General features: G+C 40.6%; 1 protein-coding gene across 9 annotated transcripts in view; it reads left to right on the top strand.

The window, feature by feature from the left end:
• SGMS1 (sphingomyelin synthase 1) overlaps nucleotides 1-23,188 on the top strand; it is a 291,005-nt gene that overhangs the window by 256,602 nt on the left and 11,215 nt on the right. For all 9 annotated transcript variants that reach the window (XM_082673862.1, XM_082673859.1, XM_082673858.1 and 6 more), the window contains one exon: nucleotides 12,716-12,833. In XM_082673862.1, the coding sequence (XP_082529988.1) occupies nucleotides 12,716-12,833 (118 nt within the window). The remainder of the gene's footprint in view (nucleotides 1-12,715; nucleotides 12,834-23,188) is intronic.

Genomic DNA, 23,188 nt, shown 5'->3' with positions numbered 1-23,188 from the left:
CGCATGGGGCTTCCATAACGTCGTGAAGTTGGAAAGCAACAACAATGCCTGTCCTTGACAACTTTTTGATTTTTAAAATTGTAAATAATGTTGTCTCCCCATTTAGAATTGGACTTTCAAGCCACTGACTAGGAAAAATTCCTGGGAAATCTCTGCATTTGTGTCAGACTTCACTGCAAAACAGGTATCCCTTGTTTTAAGAAAGTGTGATTAAAGAATATGTTAAAGGGACAGATTTGGTAGGGACTTTCCATGCATGGCTATATCGTAGCTGACACGATGGCACCCAAATGTGATACAGGTGGCTCAGCGCTATTAGGACATTGTAAACGCCCACCAAGAAGAAGGCCAAGGAGCAGGGTGGCAGAATTTCCAAGCCAAGAATTTTCTAGCCACTCGAGAAAGCACTATGACTTAGTATGGTGGTCATAGGTACCTCAAACTCAACTTTTCTAAAACCAGATTTGTCATTTTTTTCTTTCAACTTGTTCTTCCTCCTATGTGGGCAGTGACATTTCCTAGAAACCTAGAACTCCTCGGTTCCTTTCATATAAATAGTCACTAAGTTCTGTCCATTCTAATTTCAGATTCATTACCTCTTTCCATTCCTACTTAGTGATGAATAGCGGGTGCTCAGATGGAGGCCCAGTTCCTTAGCCTGAAGCCTAGGGTCCTTCATAATCTGACCCCAGGCTGTTCGACCTCATCTCCAGCTACTCTACTCCACGGTTTTCCTTGAACACTTCAAGCTCATATCACAGTCCATTCTATTCATTGTGTGTGTATCTCCTTCATTGCTACACTTTTAAGTTCCCCAAGGGAAAAGACCAGATCCTTTTTGTCATTCATCTTTATATCCCACTGCCTGATACAGAGTCTGGCACATAGAAAGTGCTTGTTTAAAATTCATTCATTCATTCAACTTGTATTCACTGAGAACCTACTGTGTGCCAGGCACTGTGGTAGACCCTGGGGGTGCTGCAGTGAGCAGAGGCCCCTGATGTTCTCACATCAGCTTGTATTCTGACCAGGGTGTAACAGTCCTGAACAAATGAATATATAATACCAGGCAGTGATAAGAGAAATGGAGGAAAATAAAGCAGTCTAAAGGGTTAGAAAGTGTTGGGGATAGTGGGGAGGAGGTGGTATTTTAGATTGGGTGATCAGGAAAGTCCTCTAATGAGGTGACAGTTGAGCAGACACCCGAATCAAATGGGGGTGTACCAAGTAGGTGTTTGGGGCAGGAGCAGTCAAGACAGGAGGCACAGCAAGTACAGAGTCTCTGAGGTTTACCTGGGGAATAGCCACGGGCCTGTGTGGCCAAGCGAGCTGGGAGGAAGCAGTGACACGGGGTCAGGGAGGTATGGATGGCATCGTGGGCTGTGGAAAAAGAGGCAGAATTTTTGTTCCAAGTGTGATGATGTCATTAGGGGAGAATGATGTCAACAGATTGGTATTTTAAAAGAAGCCCTCTGGCTGCCGTTTAGAGAATAGGGAAGCAAGAGTGGAAGGCGGGGGATGGGTGTTAGGATGCCATTACAAATGGTCCAGTTGGAAGATGACCGCGACTTAGACTCACGTTTGGCCAATGAATACATTTTGTGCTGGGCTGTGGGGAAGGGATAAACTTCCTAGAAGCTGTGGCTTCTGTTACATTTAGAACTCCTTAATCTTTTATAGCCACAGGGCTGACTTCTGTTACAGTATCTCATACAGGGTTTTGGGGTCTCTCTGTGAATCTCTGAATTTTATTTGAAATTTAATGAGGAATGAACCATAGATTGAGATAGAAATCACTAATTTGAGAGCTCCCTCAACGTTGCTTGAATATATTTTACTTCAGAGCAAAATCAGGTGATGTGTATATTTGTTTTCTGTCATGGCTGCTTTTAGATCAGATATTTGCCTAAAAGGAGTAGCACAAGTCAGGTGGGGAGTGAGGGTAGATAGTAAAGCGATGAATTAAATATTGCAGGATATATTGATCCACTGGTGGTGTAAAGATTTGAAGAAAAAAGAAAAGGAGCCATTGGGTAGTTGGGATGTGGGGTGGAGTTGAAAGAGCTTTGTGGTTGAGGCATTTGGGGCATGGAGTAGAACATTCTGGCATAAACAGTTGTATAGAGTTATGGAGAGAGTGGTAGAATGGTCACCAAGTAGGTTCTTTGAAAACTGATCTCATACCAAAAGGAAAGGAACTAGAGAAGGAAGTGCTGTTGGCAGATCCTGCTTAAGACTTGACATCTCTATTCGGAACTGTTTCTGGGGGCTTCCTTGATCCCGAAGGAAGGAACAGATACGGTTTTCCAGTGTGGCTTTCCCAGGATTACACTCTGAGAGTACTGCAGTGGATTTTTAGGTGTTTGGCAGCAGTACGTTTTTTATGTTGGGAGACCGCTTTGGAAAAGACTTACTTTGTATTTTACCCTTTGGTAAATGCCCTGGGTTTGGAGGCCTTATCTGTTGGGAGGGTGTCTGCCAACAGAAGAAGGTTTATCTACAGTATTTGCCTCTCTCCTGTGAATGGAATGTAATTTCCAAGGACAGAAGCCTTGTGCTGATTGGCAACTGCTGCTGTCAGGTGCTAATTTGATTTTTTTGTTTGTTTCTTTTGTGTCTTATTCAACAGGCTAGACTCTCCACTAACATTTATCTTTCATTTTACCCCAGTTTGATTCCATCAGTGTTTCTTTTCACATTAAGTTGATTGGATCAAAGTACTTATCTCTTTCCTCTTCTACTCCCCAAGGTAGTTTATGACCACAGTTACTGTCAACCTTTTTTCAATTGTTTTTAAGTCTCTGATGGTTGTGACTAAGTTACGTTCTTAAAAGCTGTTGATGTAGAGCATTTGAGATGAAGCAGGTCCCTTCAATAGAGTTTATTTTCCAAGTTCCAGAAGAGCCTTTTTTTTAAGGCTGTTTCACTTCATTAGAAATCGACGGTACATTGTGGGCCACTAGGCTAGGCTGGTCTCTAATGGAACTTCAGGGCATCTTTACATTTAGTAATTTGTCAAGAATTATTGAAGACTGGTGCTAGGGATGTAGCAGTGAGCAAAACAAAGCTACATAGAGGTTATCTCCTGGGGAATTTTTGTTTGTTTTCACAGTAACATCTCAGGTTTTTAAAGTGTGTGTTGTCCAGACTCTATCCTAAAGTATAAAACTCATGAGGACAAAAATTCCCTCATGTTATTGCTTTGGGGGCATCTAGCACATTATTTAATTGGCTGACAGACGGTCATATTCCTCTCCAGCCATAAAGCAAGTTACGAGCTCATGGATCGTCCCTTCCCTTCCTCTCTCTCTACACATGTACCTGCATCTATTATATACTTACTCAAAGTCTGTTTTTTTCTGCTCCTTTTCATCCATGTTGTCAAAAATCATTATTGCCCTGTTTAAACGGCAGATTCCAAACATTTGAGTAACGAGAATTTTTTTTTTTTTACATGCACTGTCATTTCATCCAATCAACTCTTTAAGCAGTGTGTTCTCTTGTCTCAGTGAAGATACCTGAGACACAGAAAAGCTGTTGACTTGCCCGAGATGCCACACAGAATATTTTGAGGATTGAAGGCTTTTCAGTATAAATCCAGCCTCATAGTGTCCTGGTATAATAGGCATCTGTCCTCTGGAAATGTGTTTTCTTAACAGATAGAGTAGCATAGATTCAACATGCAGAGGACAGATAGAATGAAAACAGATCAGTCCTGTGTTGGATAATAAGGTTTATGTGTCATAGACCATGCAGGAGACATTCATACTTGCCCCAGGGTGGACCTGCCAAACCTGAAAGCTATCCCAACTTGGCTGTTCCACAGTAGTTTGTAGAAAGCGTACTGAGTTCTGTCCTACTTGACTGCTGTCCTGTGACCTTCTAGGTGTGGTGTGGCATGGGCCCTACTCACCATGCGTCTGGGAAATGCCCTCTGCCTCCATGCAGTCACGCTTTTCCACTGAAGACTGCTGACCAGGCGCGCCCAACCTTAGACTTTTTCTTGCTGTTTCTAGCAAGTTTTCTCCCCTTGATTCTGACCCTGGGCAGCAGAGCCCGGGGTTAAGATCCTGTTTTCCTTCCTGAGGCCTTCCCTGTCCCATTATCTTCCCGTGTAATCTGGGTGTCCTAGGCTTTTGCAGGCCTCTGCTCGCCCTCCTTGGAGTGGGGAAGGACAGTCACTCTAGGCACTAGATTCGGTTCCAGGCTCTACCTCACTTCTCATTCTCACTTTGTTAGCTCACAGATGGTCTTACCAGCTTTCACCTCTTCTAATTTTTACCAGTTTAGGTCTCAAGACCTAAATACTAGCCTAAACCCTAGGAATTGTAGGGAAACTAAATTCAGTAATTCCAGCAATTTAGGTTTTAAGTTAACATAAATATTATAAGAGGCTTTTTAAACTGAGACTTAGGATAAAAGGGAGAGAAAGCACAAAAAAAAAATTGGTGCAATAAATTAGTTTTCATGAGTTAATTTTTATTTATGACATTAAAGGAAAAACTAAGTAGTGTATCTTGCCTGTAGGCCAATTAGAAGATAAACAAAAAGAAAAAAATTTACTTATGTTGCCTGAGATAAATAATGCTAACATCTGGTTTCATATTCCTTTTCATATTTTTCTGTATGCTCATATAGGTGTAATCTACATATGTGTGTATTTTTAAGTAGTATCACATTTGTCTTGTATTTTACAGTGTTCCCAGGGATCCTCTCTTTCCCTCTTCTCTTAAAAAACCACCAGGGATGTCTGTCTAAGTATTCATGCTCTTATTTAGAAGTCATCACATATGTCCCCCCTCAACCTGTTTGTATCATGGTAATGGTAGTTAAGCATTCAGTTATACTGTAAATCTTACTGGTTTGTGATCATCTTATCCCTACAGCCACCTACTAACTGAGGTGAATTTGGTCAAATCACTTAACTACTTATAGTAGCGTTGTTTCCTCACTACAAAATGGGGACAATAAAATAGTGTCTTATGTCAACGTTGTTGTGTGGATGGAGTCAGATAATGTGTATAAAACACTTAACTGAGTCCTTGGCGTCCTCCTGGTTCCCAAGCCTGCCCCGCCCGCGTCCCCATCTTAGTAAATGGCATCTCTGTCCTGCCCCATTCTCAGGCCAAACGCCTCGGTTTTGTTGTTGGTATTTGCTTCCACCCCATATCTGGTCTGTTAATCCCACCACTTCTCGCCACCTCTGTTGTTGCCCTGGGTCTAACCAGCGTCATCTCTTACCTGGGTTGTTGCAGGAGCTTCCTACTGGTCTCTCTGTTTCCATTCTTGTTTCCCTTAAGTCACTTGTCAACTCGGCAGACAGAATGTGTCACTGTACAGTAAGCTGGTGTATGTCACTCTTCTCCCACTTCATACAGTTTTGTTTTGTTTTTTTAATAATTAGTTTCAGTTTTACTTTTTCTTAAATTTTATTTATTTTTGGCTGCGTTGGGTCTTTGTTGCTGCGCGCAGGCTTTCTCTAGTTGTGGCGAGCGGGGGCTACTCTTCGTTGCAATGCGCGGGCTTCTCATTGCCGTGGCTTCTCGTTGCGGAGCAGGGCTCTAGGCGCGTGGGCTTCAGTAGTTGTGGCTCGCAGGCTCTAGAGCGTAGGCTCAGTAGTTGTGGCTCACAGGCTTAGTTGCTCCATGGCATGTGGGATCTTCCCGGATCAGGGCTCGAACCTGTTTCACCTGCATTGGCAGGTGGGTTCTTAACCACTGTGCCACCAGGGAAGTCCCCTCATACAGTTTTTAGGTCAGAGGTCCTTATGGTGACCAAGGAGGTCCCTCCAGACCTCGTGTCCTCATGCACTCTGCTCCCTGACCCCTCTGCCAACACCCACACATACTAGCCTCTGTTTGGAATCTTCTTCCCCAGATGTCCTCATGGTTAACCCTCTCATATACAGGGACACCATCCCTGATCAACTTAGCCCCAAATTGTAACCTCCCATCCTCCAATGACACTTTTGCTTCATTTTAGCCTTTAGCACTTACCTAACATACTGTATATCATCTATCTTGTTTATTGCCTGCCTCTGCCCCTAGAATATAAGTACCACAGGGCAGGCTTTTTGTCCATTCTGTTCACTGCTGTATTTCCAGTGCCCAGAATAATGCCTAACATATATATATATATATATATATTTGTTATGAGAATACATAAATAATAATAGCAGCAGCTAACATTAATTGAGTATTGCACTATGATGATTACTGTGCCTAGAATTCAGTAAATGTTAGCCATTGCTGGTGAAGTATGTGCTTATTATGTTTTTAGAATCCAACCCCCTGTTAAAAAGAAAATGTTACTTTTAAGGGTAATCCTTTAGCTTAAGAGCAAACATTCATTGTTGAGTTCTGCCCGCTGTGACTGAACAAGCCTTAAGAATGTGATTCAAGGTAAGTTTTGATGAAGGGAAGGAATGGAGAAAGATCTGTATACATATACGTATTTGTGTTATGTGTACACATACATATTTGTATTATATATACACACACATATGTATATATGCACACATACTATTTTTGTTAATAGCCTAAAATACTAACAAGAAATGTAACTTCTTTTGTTTGGTACTTACATATGCAGCAGTTTCTGGAGGATACTTGATGTTAACTCTTCATAACTCAAGTAGATCATATTGATGTCTTTCATATCTTATAGCGTAACATTTTTTCTTTATGTTACAATCTATATTTAACTCAGGAAATAATATTTTTTAAAAAAAGATGGCTTAAGTGGGGACAATTTTATAATATGATCTGTTCTTTGTAAATTCCCTAAACTAGTATGGATCATTTCCTGAACTTAATTCTTGCGTTATATTGCAGACCTTTTACATGGGACTTAGAAAAAAATATAAGCCACTACCTTTTTTTTTTTTTTTTTTTCCTTTTAACTTGACAATTTCATTAGTGAAAAGAGGAACTAATTGAAAATCTGGAGACCTGGGTTTTGTTGTGGCTGTCTCATTGACTGACGCTCTGGCCCCAGGCTAGTACTTAAACTCTTTACATCTTACTTTTTCCTTCTGTAAAATAGTATATGCTAAACAGGAATGTGGTTAACATAGTTAATACCAAAGATGCAGAACTCTCTTTGAGTTGGATTTTTTTAAGGCAAAGAGGCACCGTGCGTGTACAGACACATTTCCGGGCCGGGTACGTGGGTCCCTCTCGTTCTCCTGATTCATGAACTGCCATCCTCCTGTGTGCACACCCTGGAAGTACTAGGCGAGTCTGGATCTCCCGGGAGAGCATATGTTTTTACTTTTCTGTTTACTCTACAGCATTTATTCCTTCTTTTTTGTTTTACAACCCTTTCCTTGGGATTTTCCTTCTTAAAGTACCGAATTAAGCCCTGGGTTTTCATGATTCACCATCTGGAGCAGTTGAGACTCCTGTGATGGGTAGAAAGCCCAGACAGGGCAATGAGGAGACGGGGGAGGCAAGGGAGGAAGATGGTAGGACTCACAGTCCTTACTTGGATGAATGCTGCCATCTTGGCAGGTGTCATCACTTAAAATATAAGTGCAGAAATGATGCAAGGTGAAGGATTGGTGAGCGTCAGCAGAGGTTCATTCTGGCAGATAAATTAAAGAGTTTAAAGGACAAACATTTGTGGGAAGAAGCAGGAAAGCACTGTCAGAGGGAGTAAAAAGTGAAGCTGTTAAGCACAGAACTGCAGGTGTTGCCCATATTACCGGTACCATCATGAGTCTCACTGGGACGAAAACATAAGTAAGGAGCAGCTTTCTTTAAGAGCTTTTCCTCTAACAGAAGGAACGAGGGCCTCTGTTGGTAATGGTGATGCCAATCTTACTATTAAAAATACCGTAAAATACAAAACAAGTTCTGAAGTGATTTGGAGGATGAAGTAGCTCTGCCCAGTTGGGAACATGTAGGAGGCTTCATGCAGAGGTGGTATTTGAGGTAGTGGATAGAGTAACAGGAGAGGCCAGGGAAAGAGATTTGCTGGCAAAAGCAAGAAACTAGGGTTTTAGGGAACGGATGAGTGGGGCTCGTTTTGCCCAGGGCAGTGGAATTCAGGTCTGCAAGATAAAACAGTTAAGGTAGCTTGGGGTCATGTTGAGAAGTTGGCGTAATCCAGGGAATCCACGGACTAGTAGCAAGGAACTAAAGGGAGGAAAACAGATTTAAGAAACTCTTTGGAGGTAGCTTCAGCAGAATGTGGGAGTGGGAGTAGGAGGCCGTGAAGAAAGTAAAATGGAGGCTGGCACCAGGCACCTTCTTTAGAGCAGGTGGCCTCTCAGAGACCTGAGTGACAGGCATGTTCCAGGGGTCCAGGCAGAGGGAATGGCTGGCACAGAGATCCTACCTAAGGCAGGAGGGACTTGGGGTGATGTGTTCAGTTGCACGAAGGGCATCGGACTGGAGTTGAGGAATGGCGGGGAGAGCAGTGGGAGGTGAGCTTAGAGAGAGGCAGGCCAGATCATCCAGGGCCTCACGGGCTTGGCAAAGGATTTGGATTTTATTCAAAATATATCTGGCAACTACTGGAGGGTTTTAAAGGACATACTCTGTGTAACTGTTTCAAACAAAGGATGATTCTGGCTGCTCTTTGTAGAAAGGATTTTAGGGAGGCACAAGTGGAATTAGGGACACTAGGTCAAAGGTCATAGTGGAAGTTCAGGCGAGATAGAATGTTGAGAAACGGATGACATTTCAGAATGACTGACCAAACACTGGGGGGGACGTAAAGCATATCTAACTGGGCACGGACTGTGCAAACGATAATGAAGAATGGACAGTTTCCTTCTGGATACCTAGAAGGATTTTTTTCAGTACTTTAATAACTAACATGGTTATCATTAAATAACTGTCAGAAGTGCTTATTTTGTAGAGGTCTGGGTCAATACGAAATATGACATAAAACACTAAGTGAAAAACCTGAGTTAAGTGGATTTTGATATGTAGCTTAAATGTGATCGGATGTTGGCTCATCGATTGGTACGCAACAGTGTAGTCTCAAAATGAAATTGGGCTTTCTTACACAATTTGAAGCCATTTCCTGAATCTTTTTGTCTTGTGTAATGTATTTATATTTCACCTTAGACTCTCTGAAACTGCTATTTCCCCATCTGTAAAATAAGGATCATAGCCTTGCATTGCAGGTTATTTTAAGAATTAAATGACACAGAGCTTGGCGTAGAGGAGGAATTTGGCAAAACCCTAGTTACTGTTAATAACAGTCTGGGGAAATTCCTCAGTAGCATTTCTCTGAATCATTAAGAAAGATACCGTTTTGCTGGCGAGGAAGCCAATTTCCAAAGAAGTTAATTGAGATGATTCAAATCATCACGCGAGCCTTTGCTAAAGGTAGAGCCAGCATCTGTGTGAAGATAAGCTGGAGACGCCTTGTCCCTGTGGCATATACTGGAGGGACCTGAACTGCGCACTGGCCTCCGTGATTGCTCCAGAGATGTGGGCCTCCCTGATCCTGGTCCAGATACATGTGCTGTCCCCCGTGTTTATCGCCTCCTACTTTGGGATTGTTGCTTAGTTCCACTGCTATGTCTCAGGACCTGTTTGTTTCAAGAGCTGGCAGAGCAGGTCTGAACACTGAAAGAATTGTGCGTCTTCTGGCTACAGCTCAGGAAGAGACAACTTGCGGGAAACAAAAGAACTTCCCAGTATTTTAATTTTACTTTCCAGTATATTCATTTCTTTCATCGTTTTTTCTTTAGAATTTTAGACCATTGTATCAAATGCCAGAAACAAAGCAGTACTGCTGTTTTAAGCCTGTATTTGGTAGTAATTAATCAGGTTCTGTGTACTTTTTCCTCCTTAAGTAGGGATAGTAAAATGTTTAATAAAGTTATCCTGGACCTAACATAACATACCATTCTAACAAGTCTTAATGATTATCTATAAAATATTAACACTTTTATTCATATTTCCTTATCGAATTTAACAATAATGAAGAATGGACAGTTTCCTTCCTCTTGCATTATATTGCAGACCTTTTACATGGGACTTAGAAAAAAATATAAGCCACTAAGCCACTACCTTTCTTTTTTTTAAATTTAACAATGTTTTTCTTTTCTGTCAGAGCAAGTAGTAATGAGCCTGTTACTCAAATACTTGAGAGAAGAATAATCGTGACCAAGTACAAGCGTCTGTGACGTGATAGTCATTGCAGAGTGCAAGCAGATAGGAAACAGGCTTCTTTCCAACGTGAAAGGAGAGATGTATCCCATGTGAGAAGAACAGCATTGTGGTTTTGAGAATTATAGTGTGCACATTGTCCTTGGCATTTGCTTAATCTCTGGAAATACCTCATTAGTGTTTCCTCTGTGGCTTTTTTGTTGTCTTGTTACATTTTTAACTACTTTAAACCTTTTTTCTTTAAAGCACATCTTGAACTTTTAAACTTAAGTAAGAAAGAATTCTAATGTGTGAAATTGTTTGATTAAGGAAAAATACCTTAACAGGATACAAGTTTTTGAAACACTTTTATATCCTGCTTTTTAAAGTTTATGGTAGGAGATTCTTGTTTAAAATTATACATTGAAGATATTCTAAGCTTACTTTCAAAAAGATTAATACCAAAGATCAGAAGATTCTTATTAATAGTCACTTCCAGCTTGTCACCATGTGAATATTGATGGAGTCACATTGATAAAATCATTTGACTGTTTCACTTCAAGTCAAAGAGTAAATGTGACTGAATCTTTAATGTTTGATACTTTTAAAGTATTTTTTGTTAAAGAATTTGCCTTTTCTCATCCATTATCATTTTTTCATATACCTCATTCTCAGGTAATCCTACGTCTTTTCACTGCCTCTCAAATGTGACTCAAGTTTGAGATATGGAAATAGTTACTGGTGTTTGTGTGTGCGTGTGTGTATCTTATGTGCAGCATGAAACCATCAGGCAAAGGGATTTAAGATAGTAATCTTTCCCAAAATGGAGTGATAGGAGTCATTTTATTTGTTTCTCTTCATCTAAAGAGATTAACATATCTAAATAGACTTAACAGTTTTCTGTTGTAGATGTTTTTCGTATAGTTCAAGTAAAATGGCAAGTAATTTCTGTTTGTTTGAACAGGATGGTGAGAGAGGGCATTTTCTTTTTGAGAAAAATGATCATCGTGTCTTACAATGTAAAATTCACGCGGGTATTTCAAGTTATTTTGGTAAGACATTTATAGTCTAGTAATATTCTCTAGTATTGTCCCTCTTTATATTGTTTAATTATACTGTGCTTTTCATCAAGTGAAATTAGAGACACATACCTTTATAAAAGACAGCTTTATGCTGAATAAATTCTTGCCCTTGGAGGTGGCAAGCACAGCTTTAATAAGAGAAAAGGAGACATTCTCTGTGGTAAGCAGTTTTGACCCAGTTTCTAAAATCTGGGTAAAGAGGCACAACACCCAGGCTCTACCCGTACAACCTAAGGACCTTACATGAACTGTGTAGTTATGAATGAAATGCTAATCCAGTTATGTGGGTTATTTTTAAATTAATTTCTAATCACACAGGCGACATATCACTTCACTCCTCTTGTTAAAAAATACAAACGATACAAATTCTTCTCCAGTAGGAATGTCCATCCTGCATAAAAATAGAGGCACATTGTACAATTATAGAGTGAATGTTCAGTATCCTCAGAGGAAAGCCTGTTCACTGTTTCTAAAAAATGTGTGTTTATTTATGTCAGGTTGCCCTGGGCCAAGGAAAAATTTGAACCCCTCAAGGTTGAAGAGGAGGAGACCCACAGGACTGTGATTCTGGCCTGTGGTAGAACAAGATAGAACAGGTAGAATTAGAAGGGAAGGAACATTCTTGTTCAAAGATACACTTAAGTTTGTACAACTTAATCTAGTTAAAGCCAAACCTATGTGGAAATTGCTATCAGGAGAAGTTATCAAACTCAATATACATGTTCACATATACATATCAAATAATTTCATTAGAACCACCAATAAACTTGAAATGGAAAAGATGTGTGATTCTAATTCTTGCTTATTTTGTGATTCATCCACAAAATGTATACATTTGTTGACTGCCACTGTGCATGGATGGCAGGGATTTTCCGTACATTATTTCTAATGTTCTTATTTCTGGTTTACAGATTAGGAAACTGAGACTCAGAGATGTCAATAGTCTATCCCAAGGCCACATAGTTAGCAGAGAGAGGTTGGATGCTATCACTGAGACAGGCTCTTCTCTTGGCATCATGCTACCTTGGAGATCTGCTAAGATAATCAGTTTCTGGGATGTACAAGTATAGTGGTTTAATGTCTTTGGCTCATTAAATGCCAGAAAAGTTTTGAATTCTCATTTTAATGTCATTGTAATTTTCTGAACATCTTTTTTATGACAGAAAAGACACTCTCTAAATGTTTAACCACAGGTACTGAGTCAGCTCTGACCCATCAGAATAGGCCCTACTTGTACATCAGTTGAATGTCAACTCACGTTTAAGGCCTCAGGAAGCCCAATTAATAGCAATGTAGAGTGTTTTAAACTCCTCTGGCCTTAAAGTTAATATTTAAAAAGAAAAAACAGAATCATTCTCAAAATCCTCACCTTAATCTGCTCTTAGCTCTAGTTATAAAATTCTGATTTCAATCTCTCAGGTAGTTTTGGGGTTTGTTTGTATTGTTGGGTCATTGAAAACTTGAAGTAAATGAACCTGCGAAATTTCATGACTGAGTGTCTGCCCTGTTTTTCCCTTTTTCTAGGTCTATTATTAGCAGAAGATTTTTCTGCATAGTTGGCACGCTGTACCTGTATCGGTGTATTACAATGTATGTAACTACACTCCCAGTACCCGGTATGCATTTCAACTGCTCTCCGAAGGTAAACCATTCCTTGCTGTAATTTCCCTTTTTGTTTGTTTCTCATCTTGCCCAGGGGTCCTTTGATGTAGGCCAAAGGTAAAAATTTCTTTAGAATAGAATCAAGTCCCTTTGCCTTCATCTGGGAACGTTACTAAGCAATACAGCTAGGTGGCCCCACCCTTCTTAAAATTCCCAAACCCCAGTGCTTCGCAGCTGGGGAAATATGTGGTCTAGTTAGTGTGATGGAAGCAGTTAAGCTTTGTGTGTGGGCATAGCTCTTTGGTTTCCTGCCATACTTTTAAAATATCATTCGCTCCCTTGATACAGATCCAGAAGCTTTTATATGCGTTTTCCCTCTCTTAGATGGAAGGTTCTGTTTCAAATGATATTTTTTCCTTCTTTCTATTAATCCCTACAGTGGGAATCCGTAACAGCAGAGCTAGAGACACTATTCCTGTCCCTTTGCACCCTCCACCCACCCAAACAAGATCTCTCCTCCCTGGCGGGACATCTTGCTGTATTGATCTTCTCTAGTAGCATAGAAGCTTTTCTTTAAAATAAACTTTATTCCTCTTCTATTGTCTCTACCTTTCCATCAGATTCACGTAATACTCCATACCCCAACTTTTGCCTTGGAATAATTTCAACTGGGGAGATCATCGGAATTTTATGAAATAATTAACAGGAGATTTAGTTTTAAAAATGTCTACCTACATTAAAGCTTTTTAATGTAATAAGAAGTAGAAGAAGCTCATTTCCTCGATTTGGGTGGGAGAAGAAATGGAATGCTGTGTGTTTGGAATCATTTCTTCACATCGCACTTGTGCTAGTGAAACATCCTTTCAATTTCATCCATTTGTACTTTTGTTACTTCCAGAAGAGACATTCTCTCTGATAGAACCTTGGAAGAGGGCTGAAGAATCCAGTCCCTTGGAAGAGGGATTTTTTTTTTTTTTCGGTACGTGGGCCTCTCACTGTTGTGGCCTCTCCCGTTGCGGAGCACAGGCTCCGGACGCGCAGGCTCAGTGGCCATGGCTCACGGGCCCAGCCGCTCCGCGGCATGTGGGATCCTCCCGTACTGGGGCATGAACCCGTGTCCCCTGCATTGGCAGGCGGACTCCCAACCACTGCGCCATCAGGGAAGCCCCGGAAGAGGGATTTTTAAAGTGGTGTCTTTATCGTTTGAAATTCTGGATCTCTTTAGGTTGCTTGCTTACTGTGGTCCCCTTCCTTCCTAGACTTACATACGTGCTCAGAGAGGTAGCTAGTTGGTTTCTGCCCTCTTTCCGTTTTTGCTACAGTCTATTTCCGTAACTGGAGAATTCGTCATAAGGAATGAATGATCCCAAGGTTCTACTCATCTCCATCAGCAATCCTGCCTCTCTGCATCTCCTTGCTCTTTCTTCAGCCCTTCCAAAGAAAGCCAGCCTCACATCTTCTTTATCCTCTATGAAAGCTCTCAGGCACTTGCCTACAGCTCCTGACTTAGACGAAATACCTTGTTGTCACTGAGGACCCAGTGATGTAGACTCCTGCTGGGAGGCTGGCTTGATAAGCAAGTGTGTTCTCAGTAGTAGTTCGGTTCTTAAAAAAGTCTGTGCCTGGGAAGTTTCTCCACCAAGGAACATGTCATACCAGTTTAGGTAGATGTGGGATCTGGTCCAGCCCATGTTGAAGATGGACCCAGCATCAAGGGGTCGTGCTGTGTGTGTGGCCTTTCTCCCTGATCTGGTTCCAGCCTTGTTTCTTCTTAGCACCTCTGCAGCTCCACCCAGTTGCCGGCAACCCCACACTTGGTTAGTATTGGCACTTACAGAGTCAGCTCGAGTCATCAGCACATCCAATCAGGATCCCATAGCTAAATATAGCTTGTGGGTTTTCTTGGTAAAGACAGAGGTAATGGCAGGGACAGCATGCAAAACCAGACCCCAGTGTGTCGCTCATGTATCATGCTGCCAGAAACCCCGACTAGGGCCATCTTTCTGTGACAGTCTTCTGGAAATTAGAATCTTTAAAGTATACAGGAGGGGGTAAAATGTTAGCAAAAATTATTAGTAAAAACTCACTAAATCTAATTCTTTTGTAGAACAGAGTTCTTGGAAGAATGGGTTCAAAAACACAGTTTTTTGTTCTGAAATTTTTCAGCTGTATTCCAGAGAGAAACCAGTATAAGGAACCACCGTGTGCCAGCACCCAGACTCAGTAGTTACCAAGATTTACTACATTTGCTTCATCTTATCTTCTGTTTTTCTTTTGAAGTATCTTAAAGCAAACCCCAGACAATGTTATTTCATTGCTACATACTTAATATGCATCTAAAAATTTTGGACATTTTGTCTCATAACTTTAACGCTGTTGGTACATTCGGCACAATTAACAGTAATTCTTTGGTATTGGCAATTACCAACTCGTAGAATATCTTGATTGTCTTAAAAAATGCCTTTTTAAAAAAAACAGTTGGTTTGTATAAATTAGGATCCACAGTCTTTATATTATATTTAGTTGTTCTGTCTGTTAAGTCTCTACATTCTAGAGCAGTTCCTTCTCTCCTCCCCACCCCCCGTTTATTTTTTTTGGCATGCGGGATCGAACCTGTGCCCCCTGCAGTGGGAGCTTGAAGTCTGAACCGTTGGACCGCCAGGGAAGTCCCCCCACCCCCTTTTTGTAAACCCCATCAGTAACCTACAGAGATCAGAGCAGTTGTCCTGTAGAATATCCCACATTCTGGACTTATCTGTTTGCGTCTTTCTAGTGTCAATTAACTTCTTCCTTTCTCCTCCATATTTCCTCTAAATAGAAAGTTGGCTCTGGAGACTTGATTCAGTTGTTCTAATTTCTTTGGCAAGAACACTTCACAAGTAAAACAGAATGATTTCTGAAGCTAGACAGAAGACTTGGAAAAGGTCTTGAAGGCTCAGTGCTGCCTCTTGGAGATCAAACTTAAGAAACTGAGAGGTCAGACAAGGGTCAGAACACTGCACTGGGGAACAGTGTCAGAAGGGAGCGAGAGATAGTGCTCAAGAGAGATCCCAGAGACCACCTCTGCCTTCCTTAGAGCCCTACCCAGGGCTTGGTTAGTCAAAACGGAAAGGAACCTTACTGAAAGTCATCCAGTCCAGTGTCTCAATATCCTCGCCACCAAATCTTGATCAAACTCTCTCTGAACCATTGCACTGAGAGGGGACTCATTACCCTGTAAAAATACAAACCTACCCAGTAGTGGAAAGAACACTGAGGTCAGAGTGAGGATGATGTCGTCCAGCACTTGCTAGCTGTGCAGCAGTTGCATTTAACTTCTCAGAGCCGCAGTCCCTTTGTTGGCAAGACAGGGCTTATGGCACTTTTCATACCATCTTAAGGAGTTGCGAGAGTGAAAGAAGGCAGTAAATACACAGGGCTCTGTAGATGTAAGATGCTGTACAGAAATAAGAAAGCTTGGTGTGGCCATCACGCCTTAACGCCTAGACTCTTATTCGTCCAGAGAAAATGTATTTAACGTGCATTAAGCACCTGCTGTGTCTGAGGTACTGGAGTGCAAGGGGGTGAGCAGAGTAGAAGCCCCTGCCTTTGTGGAAAGTGCTTTAAGACCACCTCATCCGAACTTTCATCTTATATAATGTGGAAAATGCTGTGATATAAGGACCTTAAGCTAAGCTGCTGGCCGTAGGGATAAGAGAAGTGGAGACAGATTTGAGCAATATTTAAGTGGCTGAATCAGTACAGCTTAGCAATACATTTGATATAGGGAATAAGGAGAGAAAGGAAGGATTTCAAAGGCAATTGGCTTTTACCACTGGCATAATTATAAGGTAAGGAGGAAAACGGAGTTAATGACTTCAGATTAAACAAATAGAGTCTGAGGTACTTGTGAGATATCTAAGTGGTGGTGTCCAGGCCAACTAGCAGTCTACATCTGAAATTGAGGGAAAAATCAGCGCTAGAAATTAAATATTTGTGATTCATTATATTCTCGGTGGTGTTAAAGCTGTTGGTATGGATGAAAAGGCCAGAGACAGGACATTAACGTACGATGCTTCCAGAATTGGTTATCCCCTGACTTGAGACACCATCTAAGGCCTGTTGGTTGGTGGATATTCTTATGGTTATCAGTCATCATTAAACTCCAAGGGAAGAGAGTTGAGCTTTAGAATACGACTTTGTTTAACATGGGCGCGTGAACTTAAACTTGGTTCTGCCAACATGCAAAGCCCCATAATTAGTGTACTTAATTCTTCCCTTAACACCAGTATTCAAAACGCATGGCTTCTAAGAAAAATGTTTCAACAGGTATGCAGTAGTAATTAAGAAAATTGTTCCTAGTGTTCATTCACTTGATGGCAGTGTACTCTTTACTTCACAAAATGTCATGGCTTAGAGAAGTAATCGTCATGTGAAATGATGAGGTGAGAAGAGAAGGGGGCCTGTCATCAGATGCTCCTGCAACAGAGACGAGCTGCTGGGGCGTGAGAAGGGAAGGAAGCATTCAGTTCCTGGAACAGAAGCTTCTGGGAAGCACTAGTCCTGTATCCCAGTGGGTGTGCGTGGTGGGCTTACGAGGCTGCCAAGTTAGTGCAACCTTGATTACCCCTTGTTAATCTCAACACAGCTTTTCTCCAAGGAGCATGTGTCCCAACCAGAAAACACCTTCTTGTCATCTTGTGCTAACTTTTTAGGATTCAGTTTTTTAAAATAAAAAAGGCAGAAACATTTGAGAATTCTTCTATGTCCTAAGCTTTATGTAAGAAATTTTTGTTGTTGTTGTTTTAGCAAACTCCACAAGAAAAAAAAAGAAAGAAAAAAAAACCTGCCCCAGATAACACAGATACACTAATGTTATTGGAAGAGAAGGAATAACTTATGCTGTTTTCAACTCTCATTTTAATAATCACTTGAGTTAATCTAATGCCTAAGCATTAAAGTGAGATTCATGTTGGTTCTGGTTTTTGGTCTCCATGGTGACCTTAGATTTGAAAACCTTCAAAACGAGAGAGTTACGTTACATCCTGGGTACTTAGCTGGCTAACGCATTAATCTGACATGGTGTTTTCAGTGGAATGATTTTCTTGAACTTCAAAAACGTGTCTTTTTATTTTTCCATCCAGCATACTTGAACATAGCCCACTGTCGGACAAGGCTGAGATTAATTGGACATCTGAGATTAATTGTTCAGTGGAACAATAAAATACAAATATAATAACAGAAAGACTTCCGTGTTCTTTCCTGCCACTGTCAGTTTTTTTGCATTGCACGCATTAGGAAGATCAAAGCACCTCCTTCAATTCGATGCTAAGCTGTGATGTAGTAATCCTCAGTCTCAAGGGTCTCTTTACTGGCATGTGTTCAGTCTTACAAGGCACAAGACTCACTGCTTTTTAGGATTTTATAACCTTTTTAAGTTCTTTCCTACTTTCTTAGGTAACAGCTTGAGTGCTCAAAAGCTGCCCTCCTCGCTGACAAATGTTGATGTTCTGATTAGCTCCTGCTAACCTTATCAGCATTTCAGAATATGGCTTGTGTTCTGTTACCAAAATAGCTTCATGTCATCCTGTTGAATCGTGTGGAATTTAAATTGTCAGTGCTTGATTTTACCTAATTTTCTGCTTGCCTCCCAGTTTCTTATCATTTTGTTCATTCTCATTTTTAAAAAAATTTCTTGCTTTATAATTTCTGATAACCTCCCCCATCCCAAGTCTCTTCTTCACTTTCCCATTTTTCTCTCCACTGTTCTCTTCCCTTTTCAGGAATGAGAAAAAAAGAAAAAGAAAAAAGAAAAATGTACTAAGTCTCTTCTTTCTGTCTTAAAAAAAGGTTATTTTTCCCCATCTTAAAGAAACTCTACATTCATTATAGATACATTGCAAAAATGTAAAAAGGAAAATTTTTACACTCATGGTTCTATCCACTGTTCATGTTTCAGTATATTTATTAGTTCTTTATGTGTATTTTTCTTACATAGTTCTGATCATGCTTTTTGTGCAGTTGTTCCTGTGTCTTTATAGTTAACATTTGTTATATGCATTTTTACATGATTTTATAAACTTTCTAAATGGTTTTCTTATTTATGGGAAGTCTCCAGGGAGACAGGGATTGTGAGGCAGAGAGATTATAGATGTGACTTCTTTTCACAAACAAGCGGATTGCTTACTTCTGAACAAACATTTCTAGAGGACCTGTCTTGCGTGGGGTGAATTTTGAGGGTACACAAACACGTAAGACAAATGGGCATCCAGAAGCTGTCACAGACATGTAACACATAAGATTATTCTCTGACTACAGCCTTCACTGTAATAGGCGTGAGGTGCTCAGTTGCCATGGAAGCAGAGAAGAAGGTGGCAAACTTTGCTGGGAGTGTTGGCTGCACTGAGGAGGTGCCGTCCGAGCCAAGTCTGAAAAGGATGAGTAGGTGTTTGCCAAGTGGAGTTAAAGGGAGAGAACAGAAAGGGTGTGAAAGGAAGTCTGAAGGCGCAGGTAAAGTTAGAGACGCCTGGTCATGTGGTCCTGTGGGCTGAGTGGCAGAGAGAAAGCCAGAGAGGCACGTTGTGGGCAGGTTTTAAGGGATCTGGTCACACTTCTAAGGAGTCTGGCCACAGGAAGCCAGGAAAGGTTGGAGCAGTGAATAGGATGTGATCACATCTGTCTCTTAGAAAGCCATCTCTCCAGTGATACAGAAAGTAAGCTGTTTGGGAGAGAGGAGGGGAGGTAGACTTCGAGCGGTGCTAAATTACGTCTACCTGTTTCGTGCCAGGTATGATTCTCAATGTTTTTTCATTGAAGTCTCACAGTCATGAGTGGGAGGAAGTTGCAGTTGGTCCAGAGATGCTTGACTTGCCTGTTGTCTTGCAGGTACTAAGTGGCAGAGGCAAGAAGTTCAGCCGCATCTCTGTTCTTGGTACTCCACACGAGGGAGGCAGATGAGGCTGCTTTTGTGCGGTGTTTCAAATTTAAAGATGAGGAATGCCTAGACCAGGGCAAACATTGGGAAGGTGACAGAGGTTTCCTACATGGCAGCAGGCATCTAGTGTGAAGAGGTCACCAGGGTGAACAAGCATTCACTGAAGAAATCCAAAGAGCCTCGGAGGTGACGCTATATGACTCTACACGAAGCGTGATCCACTGTGTCAGAGTACAGGCAGATAGACAGCAGGACTTTTGTCCTGAGGAAGGTTCCAGAGCTTCCCAGACACTGCAGACCGGTGGGTTCCATTCAGAAGCCATACTGTCCTGCTTGAGAGGCTCCCACTGGCCACGTGTGAGACAATTGGAGCACCACAATGAAATATGACAGTAATTAATTATAATACGTTAATAAGAAACATTTTAAAAATTAGTGCTGGTGAGAAAAAATTAACTGCTAGATATAAAAGAAATATTAGAGATAGAAAATCACCATTTTGCAACCACTGTAGTAATAATTCCAGCAAGAATCATCAACAGATGCTAAAGCCACTGGGTGAAAGGTGGGGCACCATAATATTTATATAGTTTCAAAAAGTCACAAACTGCTTGTTAATAATAAAGGGGCAAAGGTGTGTATTCGGAGGAGAAATCTGGCAGACACTCTGGCAGCCAAGTGATCAAACCAGCAACAGAACAAATGATACCGGATGCTTTTTGATCTGATGCACTGGGTAGGACACATCATTTCTGTATATTCCTGCCAATAACATTTAACCTGAGTTTAAACATAAGGAAACAGTCAGATAAAAGCCAAATGGAGGGACATGCTCTTGATATAAAAAAACTAGACTGGACTCTTTAAAATAAAATGTCAGTGTCATTTAAAAAAAAAAAAAAAGGACTGAGAAACTAGTAGACTAAGAAAAATTAAGAGTATGACAAGTACCCTCAATATGTCTCCTCTGATTGAATCCTAGATTCCGGGGGGAAAGCTATACAGGACATTGTTGAGACTATGGGGGCATCTGAATAAGGATGTCTATTAACCATGAGAGTATTCTATCATTGTTAAATTTCGTGAGTGTGATTACAGAAGAAAATGTCCTTGTTTGTACACTTAAGGGTAAAGTGTCATAATGTATTCAACTTAAATCTCAAATGGCCCAGGAAAAAAAAGTGGGAGAAGAAGGAGAAGCAAATGTGGCAAAATATTGATAATTGATGAGTCTAAGGATGTTCATTATTCTCTTCTTTAGATTTACACATTTTCAAAGCAAAAATTTGAGGGAATTTTTTTTCAATTTTCACCTCATGACCAGGTAGGCTACAGAATCTCTCAGATATAATTTTTGTTAAAGGGAAATCTTGCCTGACTGAAATACTGGATTTCTTTCATGTGACAAATAAGTATCTGGGTAAATGGAAATCAATAGCTGATCTTTATTTAAGATTTTGTGAAGGCTCTGATAAGTCTCCTTACTAAAGGCCATGAAAACACTTTTACGTTTTTACTGGGGGAAAGGGAGGCTGGTAGGGGATGAGTGCTTTATTACTGATGATTATTTAGAGACCCCTCCCCATGAAAAAAAAAAGCCTGCCTGGTATAGGAACTCTTGGATACATTGGATAATGGAGCAGTGTGGAGAGCCAGATCCCTCAGAGCTCAGTGGAGGGAAAAATGTTTTTAAGGTTGTATATCTGAGTTCTAAGAGGATGTGTATAGGGAAATCTCCCTACTTCAGATCATTTGAGATGGAGATAATATTTGCAGATGAAACTAAATCTTCCCAGGAATGAAATGATAACCATCTGAGGAAGAATTCATAAAAGTGATCACAGATGAACATCCGTGAGGGCTGTGGATTTAAGGAGAATTTCACTTCTTGGCTGCTAAGCATTGAGTTCTCACTTAAGGAACTCCTCACCCAAAACATGGGCCTAACTTGATCATTGTAATGTGGTCTGATATTTGTATAGCGCTTTATAATTTTTGAGCAATCACTTTTATAAACATTACCTCCCTTTGGCAGTGAGGGTTGAGGATGAGGTGGTGGTATTCTCGCCATTTTACAGATGAGAGAACTGAAGCTAGAATGGGTAAAATGGTTTGTCCAGAGCCACCTGGATGGTTAACCCAAAACGGGGGCTTGCGGCTGGATTTATCCTCATTGTTGTTCTTATGACATAAGCTTAGAGGTCTTTGGAGCATCCCTCCTACGCAGCACAACATAAAGCAAGGAAAGTTAAGATCAAACTGAAAACACCTTGCTCAAGAAGGTGGAAAATGTGTAATTTGTTTGTGAAAGATTCCCATGGAAATAACTTTTTTAGAGATGGGGAAATTTGATTTAATGGAAAAAACACTTACGAAAAATAGATCTTTAGTGAATAATGAATAAAATTTTTAAACCGTTCAACTATATTTAAATGATTTATGTAAAATGGATTCAATTTCATTAGCATGACAAAAACAACAAAAAAAGTGAACCTGGAGACATTGTCCAGCCTTTGTTATTTGGAGAAGTGTTTGCACCAATAGCTGCTCTCTCCAGGGAACCAAAAGGCAAGATCCTTTAGTGAGAGGTAAGACATTTGGATCTGATCCCAACTGAGTCACCGTGAAATAGAAAAATAGCGCCTCTATTTGCTTATCTGTAAAATGGATATAATTACATATACGCTAACCACCTGATAGGCTTGTGAGGCTACAATGAGCTAATTGACAGGAAAACTCTGTTAAAAAGTTGGAATCTCTGTACAAACAAAATGTAATATTTTATTATGTACAAACGACCCTACATTCCTTTTTGTTGTTTTTTTTTACTCCTCAATCGACAGTCACAAAAAGGTATGAGAAATTATAAGGGACAGTTTTTTTTTTTTAATTGGCATATAATTGCTTTACAGTGTTGTGTTGGTTTCTGCTGTACAACGAAGTGAATCAGCTGTATGTATACATGTATCCCCTCCCTCTTGGACCTCCCTCCCCACCTCCAATCCCACCCATCTAGGTCATCACAGAGCACTGAACTGAGCTCCCAGTGCTATACAGCAGGTTCCCACTAGCTAGCTATTTTACACATGGTAGTGTATTTATGTCAAACCTGATCTCCCAATTCCTCCCACCCTCCCCTTGCCCCACTGTGTCCACACGTCCATCCTCTACCTCTGAGTCTCTATTCCTGCCCTGGAAATAGGTTCATCTGTACTATTTTTGTAGATTCCACACATATGCTTTAATATACGATATTTGTTTTTCTCTTTCTGACTTACTTCGCTTTGTATGACAGACTCTAGCTCCATCCATATCTCTACAAATGACCCAATTTCGTTCCTTTTTATGGCTGAGTAATATTCCATTGTAGATATGTATCACATCTTCATGGTATATATGTATCACAGAAGATCGGAGAAATTATAAGGGGCAGTTTTGAACCTCTCACTGCTGCTGTGAAATCTAAAACATTCATCAAACTT

Source organism: Grampus griseus, assembly GCF_964374135.1.
Source record: "Grampus griseus genome assembly, chromosome: 16".
Classification (NCBI taxonomy): Eukaryota; Metazoa; Chordata; class Mammalia; order Artiodactyla; family Delphinidae; genus Grampus; species Grampus griseus.
The sequence above is the reverse complement of the archived record's forward strand: the minus strand, read 5'-3'. Positions and strand labels throughout refer to the sequence as shown.